Genomic DNA, 9545 nt, shown 5'->3' on the forward strand with positions numbered 1-9545 from the left:
TGACAAATCAAACCAAGCAAGCGTCAAGTCTGGAGGAAACCTGGCACGATCCCTATTGTGAAGGGTGGTGGCAGCATCATGAGGTGTGGATGTTTTTCAACGGCAGGGACTAGGAGACTAGTCAGGATAGAGTGAAAGATGAACGGAGCAAAGTACAGAGATATCCTTGATGAAAACCTGCTCCAGAGCGCTCAGGACCTCAGACTGGGGCGATGGTTCACCTCCAACAGGACAACAACCCTAAGCACACAGCCAAGAAGATGCAGGAGTGGCTTCGGGACAAGTCTTTGAATGTCCTTGAGTGGTTCAGCCAGAGCCTGGACTCGAACCCAATCGAGCATCTCTGGAGAGACCTGAAAATGACTGTGCAGCGACGCTCCCCATCCAACGTGACAGATCTTTAGAGGATCTGCAGAGAACAATGGAGGAAACTCCCCAAATACAGGTATGCCAAGATTGTAGTCATACCCAAGAACGCTCAAGGCTGTAATCGCTGCCAAATGTGCTTCAACAAAGTACTGAGTTAAGGGTCTGAATACATATGTAAATGTGATATTTCATTTTATTAATTTTTTAAAATAAATTTGCAAACATTTCTTAAAACCAGTTTTTGCTTTGTCATTACGGTGTATTGTGTGTAGATTGATGAGAATTGTTTCTATTTTGTATGTTTTATTTAATCAATTTTAGAATAAGGCCGTAACGTAACAAAGTGGAAAAAGTGAAGGGGTCTGAATACTTTCAGAATTCCCTGTATGTACCTATATGAAACCATAGAAGAAGAAATGCCCTGTATGTACCTATATGAAACCATAGAAGAAGAAAGGCCCTGTATGTACCTATATGAAACCATAGAAGAAGAAATGCCCTGTATGTACCTATATGAAACCATAGAAGAAGAAATGCCCTGTATGTACCTATATGAAACCATAGAAGAAGAAATGCCCTGTATGTACCTATATGAAACCATAGAAGAAGAAATGCCCTGTATGTACCTATATGAAACCATAGAAGAAGAAATGCCCTGTATGTACTAATCTCCACTAATGCAGGAAGATTGCCTTTAAACGCCGGATTGTCAACCACCCTCAGTCGGATTGAATCCTGGCCCTAGTTTATAAAGTGTTAATTAGTTATGATAACAATATTATTCTTGACTGCAACTGTGAAACACAAGACATCATTGTTTTTTTATGTTAAACAGACAAATCATAACAAATTTATTGTTTGTTTAATTTAATATTCCTTTTAAAATATTCCTCAATGCAAAATGAAGCTGAGCTTGCCAAGGTGACAATCCTGTTAGCCATCATCAATTCAGTTTGCCTTCGTTTACAATGATGCTGATATGATTATGTACCAAATAAAGGGTGAACAGGGTTTGAGTTGTGAACTTAAACTACAGTTGAAAAACATTAATTCAATAAGAGTCATTTTGATATGAAATAAAATGTAGAATATTATTCGGAAAAGTATATACATGTTAATGTTTATCGAACCTCATTTCATTGTGGTTATTGTTCCACCTGCTGGCCATTTATATTAGCACCACTACAACCAGTGTTTAAGGGGTTAACTGGCACATTATAAATGTGTTTTCTGACATCACTATTATCCTGCAATCTGTTCAAATAACCTCAAAACAATCAATGCCATCATTCCCCAAACCTGGGAACTGAATGATGAGCTGGACCTTGTAAAACAAATGTGTGAATAATTGCAATCAAGAACTCTCAAGTTGTATTATTGGAAGATATTGATTCATTAGAAATGAATGAGTTGTATATTTTGGTGTCTAATAGAAATGGCTTAAATTAGAATGGTGTAACCAAAGCCAATAACAAATATAATATCAAAAGCAGATGATGCTCCTCCTAACAGCCTTTGTATTGAGAGGTAAAGTAATATTCTATAAAACAAATCTTTCTTTTTTCTTCTAATTTTCAGTTGAAACTAAACTGTATTCAGACCTTTCTATTACCACTTCCCTGTGCAAAATGTTCAACTCACCTAAACTCTCCGTCCAAAGCTCTATCTCTGAAATTAATGGGCTGACCCATTGACTGGCCACTCTTCATGGACAGATAGCTGCGTGCTGGAGATGCTGATGACTGCACAGACTGGGGGCTGTAATATAAATTGCATCAATGAAACAATAACATTCACATTAAAGGAAAAGTGAGACCGGAAAACTCTCTTTTGCTGTTTGTGTCATTAGTCCATTGTTGATATAATCCCAAAATGTTTTGCATATCAGCAATCAAGTTAAAATATATAACTTTCAAAATATAGAAATACAGCCGGAATAATGCATTTTGCATCCTGATGTTGCATCATACTGGCTGTATTTCTGTATTTTTTATTTTATTTCACCTTTATTTAACCAGGTAGGCTAGTTGAGAACACCTTTATTTAACCTGGTAGGCCAGTTCAGAACCTTTATTTAACCAGGTAGGCCAGTTGAGAACACCTTTATTTAACCAGGTAGGCCAGTTCAGAACCTTTATTTAACCAGGTAGGCCAGTTGGGAACACCTTTATTTAACCAGGTAGGCCATGTTGAGAACAGCTTTATTTAACCAGGTAGGCCAGTTGAGAACACCTTTATTTAACCAGGTAGGCCAGTTGAGAACACCTTTATTTAACCAGGTAGGCCAGTTGAGAACACCTTTATTTAACCAGGTAGGCCATGTTGAGAACACCTTTATTTAACCAGGTAGGCCATGTTGAGAACAAGTTCTCCTTTACAACTGCGACCTGGCCAAGATAAAGCAAAGCACTGCAACACAAACAACACAGAGTTACACATGGGATAAACAAATGTACAGACAACAACACAAAAAAGAAAATCTATATACGGTGTGTGCAAATGTAGAAGAGTAGGGAGGAAAGGCAATAAATAAATAAATAGTCCATAGAGGGCAAAATAATTACAATTTAGCATTAATACTGGAGTGATAGATGTGCAGATGATGATGTGCAGGTAGAGCTCCTGGGGTGCAAAAGAACAAAGGGAAAATATGGGGATGAGGTAGTTGGGTGTGGTATTTACAGATGGGCTGTGTACAGGTAGAGTGTTCTGACAGCTGATGCTTAAAGTTAGTGAGGGAGATATAATACTCCAACTTCAGTGATTTTTGCAATTCGTTCCAGTCATTGGCAGCAGAGAACTTGAAGGAAAGGTGGCCAAAGGAAGTGTTGGCTTATAGATGACCTGGAGCCAGCAGGTTTGGCGACAAATATGTGGTGAGGGCCAGCCAATGAAAGCATACAGGTTGCAGTGGTGGGTAGTATATGGGGCTTTGGTGACAAAACGGATGGTACTGTGATAGACTACATCCAGTTTGCTGAGTAGAGTGTTGGAGGCTATTTTGTAGATGACATCACCGAAGTCAAGGATCGGTAGGATAGTCAGATTTATGAGGGTATATTTGGCAGCATGAGTGCAGGAGGCTTTGTTGTGAAATAGGAAGCCGATTCTAGATTTCATTTTGGAATGGAGATGCTTAATGTGAGTCTGGAAGGAGAGTTTACAGTCTAACCAGACAGCTAGGTATTTGTAGTTGTCCACATATTCTAGATCAGAACCGTCCAGAGTAGTGATGCTAGTCGGGCGGGAGGGTGTGGGCAGCAATCGGTTAAAGAGCATGCATTTAGTTTTACTAGCATTTAAAAGCAGTTGGAGACCACGGAAGGAGTGCTGTATGGCGTTGAAGCTCTTTTGTAGGTTTGTTAGCTCCGTTTCCAAAGAAGGGTCAGATGTATACAGAATGGTGTCGTCTACGTAGAGGTGGATCAGAGAATCACCAGCAGCAAGAGCAACATAATTGATATATTACGAGAAAAGAGTCCCCCCGAGAATTGAACCCTGTGGCACCCCCATAAAGACTGCCAGAGGTCCGGACAACAGGCCCTCCGATTTGACACACAGAACTCTATCTGAGAGGTAGTTGGTGAACCAGGCGAGGCATTCATTTGAGAAGCCAAGGCTATTGAGTCTGCTGATAAGAATGCGGTGATTGACAGAGTCAAAAGCCTTGGTGTAGAGGTGTATTTAGAGGGCAAGTTGGTCAGGATGATGTCTAAGAGGGTGCCCATGGTTACGGAATTAGGGTTGTGCCTGGTAGGTTCCTTGATCATTTGTGTGAGACTGAGGGCATCTAGCTTAGATTGTAGGACAGCCGGGGTGTTGAGCATGTCCCAGTTTAGGTCACCTAACAGTACGAACTCTGAAGATAGATGGGGGGCGATCAATTCACATATGGGGTCCAGGGCACAGCTGGGGGCTGACGGGGGCCTATAACAAGCGGCAACGGTGAGAGACTTGTGTCTGGAAAGGTGGATTTTAAAAGTAGAAGTTCAAATTGTTTGGGCACAGACCTGAATAGTATGACAGATCTCTGCAGGCTGTTTCTGCAGGAGATTGCAACTCCTCCCCCTTTGGAAGTGCTATCTTTTCGGAAAATGTTATAGTTAGGGATGGAAATTTCAGGATTTTTGGTGGCCTTCCTAAGCCAGAATTCAGACACGGCTAGGACATCCGGGTTGGCAGAGTGTGCTAAAGCAGTGAATAAAACAAATTTAGGGAGGAGGCTTCTAATATTAACATACATGAAACCAAGGCTTTTACGGTTACAGAAGTCAACAAATGAGAGTGCTTGGGGAATGGGAGTGATGCTGGGTGCTGCAGGACCTGGATTAACCTCTACATCACCAGAGCAGGAGTAGGATAAGAGTACGGCTAAAGACTATAAGAACTGGTCGTCTAGTGCGTTCGGAACAAAGAGTAAAAGGAGCAGGTTTCTGGGCATGGTAGAATAGATACAAGGCATAATGTACAGAGAAGGGTAAGGTAGGATGTGAGTACAGTGTTGGTAAACCTAGGCATTGAGTGATGATGAGAGAGGTTGTGTCTCTAGAGGCACCATTTAAGCTAGTTGAGGTCACCACATGTGTGGGGGGTGGAACAAAAGGACTAGCTAGCTAAGGCATATTGAGCAGGGCTGGAGGCTCTACATTGAAATAAGACAATAATCACTCACCAAAACAGCAATAGACAAGGCATATTGGCATTAGAGAGAGGCATGTGTAGCCTAGTGATCATAGGGTCCAGTGAGTAGCTAGGCGAGCTGGAGACACAGCGATTCAAACAGCTAGCGGGCTGGGGCTAGCAGGCTAGCAGATGGGCCTGCGGGGGACGTTGCAGCAGAACAGACTGTTGAAACCCCCTCGGATGGTTATGTCGGCAGACCAGTTGTGATGGATCGGCAGAAAAGGGTCCAGGCCAATTGCCAAAAGAGGTATCGAAGCCCATGAAGTGTCTGATGGATCTCTTCGGATAGCCGGGAGATGGGCCTAGCTCGATGCTAGCTCCAGGCTAACTGGGGCTTGCTTTGGGACAGAGACGTTAAGCAGGATTAGCCACTCGGATAGCAGCTAGCTAGCTGCGATGATCCGGTGTAAAGGTTCAGAGCTTGTGGTAGGAATCCGGAGATGTGGTAGAGAAAGAGCAATCGGATATGCTCTGGGTTGATATCGCGCTGTGCAGCGCTGGTGTCCCGAGTTAACGGTGATGACCGCTAGCAGTGACTGTCTACTAGCTAGTAGCTAGTTATCTGGCTAGCTTCTGATGGGAGTTCCGGTTCTAAAGTATAAAAAATAGCAGACCCTTACCACATTGAGTGAGGCGGGTTGCAGGAGAGTATGTTCAGTCCGTAGATGGAAATTGAGATTAAAAAATATGAAAAATATATTAAAAATATACGAAGAAAACTGTATATACACGGGACGGGATAAGACAAATGTCCGTCTGCTATGCCATCTTGAAAGTTATATATCTTCAAAACTGGATTGCTGACGTGCAAAACATTTTGGGTGTATATCAACAATGGACTAATGAAACAAATAGAAAAATATAATTTTTAGGTGAAATTTTCCATTACGGTTTACCCACAATAATTTCTGAAAGGTTTATAATGTACATAACAGGTCTAAAGTTTGGCCACACCTACTCATTCAAGGGTTTTTCTTTGTTTTTACTATTTTCTACATTGTGGAATAACAGTGAAGAAATCAAAACTATGAAATAACACATATGGAATCATGTAGTAACCAAAAAGTTGTTAAACAAATCAAAATATATTTTATATTTGAGATTCTTCAAAGTAGCCACCCTTTGCCTTGATGACAGGGTTGGACACTCTTGGCATTCTTTCAACCAGCTTCAACTGAAATGCTCTTCCAACAGCCTTGAAGCAGTTCCCACATATGCTGAGCACTTGTTGGCTGCTTTTTCTTCACTCTGCAGTCCAACTCATCCCAAACCATCTCAAATGGGTTGAGGTCAGGTGATTGTGAAAGCCAGGTCATCTGGTGCAGCATATTTTAAAATATACATTATAAAATAATATAATAAAACATATATATGGGTTATTTACATAGTGTTGATGTCTTCACTATTATGTAGATTATGCAGAATGTAGAAAATAGTAAAAATAAAGAAAAAACCTTGAATGAGTAGGTGTTGTGAAGCTTTTCACTGGTACCGTATATAGACCTAGTTTATAAACTGTTAATGACTTATTATTGCAATATTACTGTTTACTGCAACTGTGAAACATAAGAAGTATTTTTCATTATGTTAAACGGACAAATTATAACAGTCATGTTTTATTCAATATTCCTGTTAATATATTACTAGATATGAATGAGGCTGTGACATGCCAGTAAGCCATCATCAATTCAGTTTGCCTTCATTTACAACGGGTATGCTGACAGGAATTACAATTGAAAAAGCATGTAGGGGCCTACCTGCTTCCCACGCCCCCCTCATCTTCCTGTGAGGAACTCATGATTGAGGGCTGATACGGGACACTCAGCGTAGTCTTTGTGGTCTAGACATTTTTGTCTAGTCTATCTATTCTAGAGGGAGGATACAAGATACAGGTGTACTGTGTTAATTTGATCACTCTGTTGTCAAAGATACATTTCCTGGGAAGCAACAAATGAAGATAGTCTATCTATTCTAGAAGATCTATTCTAGAGGGTACAGGTGTACTGTGTTAATTTGATCACTCTGTTGTCAAAGATACAAAAAGAGCCTTCTAAAGTTTGTAATTTCCACATTAAAAATGTCAGACTTGATTTATCCTAACAAAAAAATGTATCAGCTCCGACAAAAATGACCATAATAATTCACATTTCTTGTTGCTGCAGGATTATTTTCCTGTTGTGAGAAGCTGGTCAAAGTATGACATCTACCTGTAGCAAGACATCACAATCCACAATAGCAACTGGTTTAAAAAAAAAGTATGTTGTACTTGTTAATAAGGTACCGTTATTTTATTGTTTATTGTTATTATTTATTTTTGTTGTTATTTTCGTTATTATTATTGTTTGTGTCCAGGCTACTATTTTCCGATTGACAGCTGAGTGTCTGACAGGACACTGTAGTAGGAAAAAATAGGATCTGTGAAAAGGCTCTTATTTATTACGTTATGCAGCAACAGCATACATCTAGCCTACTCGTTGTTAAAATGAAATCGGAGGTGGGGTTTGACCAGAAAGCATGTTCAGGACTATAATTTACTCCTCATATTGTAGCCTACAATATGTGTCTCCACACACCAGGCCCTAGGATAGTAATGGATTCAAGACAGGTTGTTTTTATTGATGTCAGATTATCAGTCCTGTCAGTGTCAAAGTAGCCTGCCATTTCGATCACTTGTGCGGTATTAAACAAGATACTGCCAAAGTCTCCAGTCATGTAAAATGATGTAGAATTGCATGAAATGTGTTTATAATAGGCCATATTTTCCACAGATCCTATAAATGTTCCCCATATATGCAACTTCAGAAAGTGTCTCTCTATTGCTCTATGCCACTACTCAAATGCGATGATATGCATGTTTATTCTAAAAGTTTTTTTTTTCATGCGTTCCGGTACCTCAAAACTCCCCAGGTCACTCCCCTCTCACGCTCACTTTGTGTTCTGGTACCTCAGAACTCCCCCACACCCCTCTCACGCTCACTTTGTGTTCTGGTACCACACCCCTCTCACGCTCACTTTGTGTTCTGGTACCTCACGATTTACAACTACATCACTGGCTACGGAACAATTACGTGTTTTGGAGAAATCATTGAGTTATTTAAGTAAGCCACGACCGTGATATGTTTTTTTTCGAACTTGAACACACTAGAGGCGTAGAATTCGATGTCTCAACACTCAAACACGAAGCAATGGAACTGTGGTGGCTTCCTTTCGTCTTTACCATAGCCACTGCCCAAGCCTGAAGCGGGGTTGTTTGGTACGCATACAGTCCACACTCAAGGTTTCCAAATGGCCAAACATTCAATGACATCCAGGGATATGGTGCAACTAAAATGTTTATTCTTCTTATATCTAACAAATAAATTATTCTCCAATCAACTTAAAGCATAAAATACTTGATATGGAAAATACATATTATGTCTGTATGTCAGGCAAGGGGGGGGGGGGGGCAAAAACTGACAACAAATGAATATATCTCAATCAGGTAAATATAAATCATAAAGGTACGTACCTAATATTTCATCATTTACATTAATATTTAATATATTTACACAAATGTACATGGAGCTCCATATGTTCGGTCTTTTATACAAATATGTCCAAATCGGCTCTAACAGGAACCTAATCCGCAGGTAATCCATATAAATATATAGTCTTAGAGTGAACACACTTCCTCCGCTCATTTAACTTACCTCTGAATTTAGGTTAACGCAGGAGAAAGAAAATCTAGTTTTAATGTACTTAATCAAAAGTCATGTATTGAATCCGATGTGCCTTTTGTGTGCTAAAATGGCAGATGTGAAACTTTACTTTCACCTTTGATTTCCTTATTGTTACGCGTGTCTACTCATTGAAAAAGGTTCCACCCACTCACCCGTAAACTGGTAGCAGTAGACTCATCTGGAATACCACGATGTCTTGTCACTATCTGCGTGTGCTAAACGTGTCCAGCAGAGGGAGTTAGACTTCTGTCAATGAATTGCCGCAGAGCTGGCAGGTCCCTGGGTCTGTAAACTACTGTAAAGACAGGGAAAACAGACTGCTGCCAATCTGTGACAGAATGGATGGAGCACATGTTGAAATCGCAGTGAGTCAATCTTTAGGACTAGATCAGGACAAGAGGTAGAACCCATGGCAAGGGATTTTATAATGTTAAATGATATAGAGGCTGAATAAAGAGAAAAACCGATACAAACGTTGATTGGGTGCAAATGCTTTAAAAAAACTGAATTTTGAGATTAAAGTTAGGACACTATCAAGGAGAAGTCTGATTCTTGCCACCTACAGTTAGAGGAAGCTGTCACAGGAAGCTTTCACAGGAAGCTGTCACAGGAAGCTGTCACAGGAAGCTTTCACAGGAAGCTGTCACAGGAAGCTTTCACAGGAAGCTGTTACAGGAAGCTTTCACAGGAAGCTGTCACAGGAAGCTGTCACAGGAAGCTGTCACAGGAAGCTTTCACAGGAAGCTGTTACAGGAAGCTGTTACAGGAAGCTTT

General features: G+C 40.4%; 1 protein-coding gene across 2 annotated transcripts in view; it reads right to left on the reverse strand.

Annotated features, from left to right (window-relative positions):
* LOC135513713 (uncharacterized) overlaps nt 1–8883 on the reverse strand; it is a 31415-nt gene extending 22532 nt beyond the window's left edge. The window contains exons 1-3 of one of the 2 annotated variants that reach the window (XM_064936591.1): nt 8742–8883; nt 6810–6920; nt 2011–2127 (exon numbers count right to left, since the gene is read on the reverse strand). In XM_064936591.1, coding sequence (XP_064792663.1) covers nt 2011–2127; nt 6810–6850 — 158 coding nt within the window. In that variant the 5' untranslated portion in view covers nt 6851–6920; nt 8742–8883. The remainder of the gene's footprint in view (nt 1–2010; nt 2128–6809; nt 6921–8741) is intronic. The other variant, XM_064936592.1, reaches the window with a different exon arrangement.
* Between the last annotated feature and the right edge of the window lie 662 nt (nt 8884–9545).

This window comes from Oncorhynchus masou, chromosome 25, assembly GCF_036934945.1.
Source record: "Oncorhynchus masou masou isolate Uvic2021 chromosome 25, UVic_Omas_1.1, whole genome shotgun sequence".
Classification (NCBI taxonomy): domain Eukaryota; kingdom Metazoa; phylum Chordata; class Actinopteri; order Salmoniformes; family Salmonidae; genus Oncorhynchus; species Oncorhynchus masou.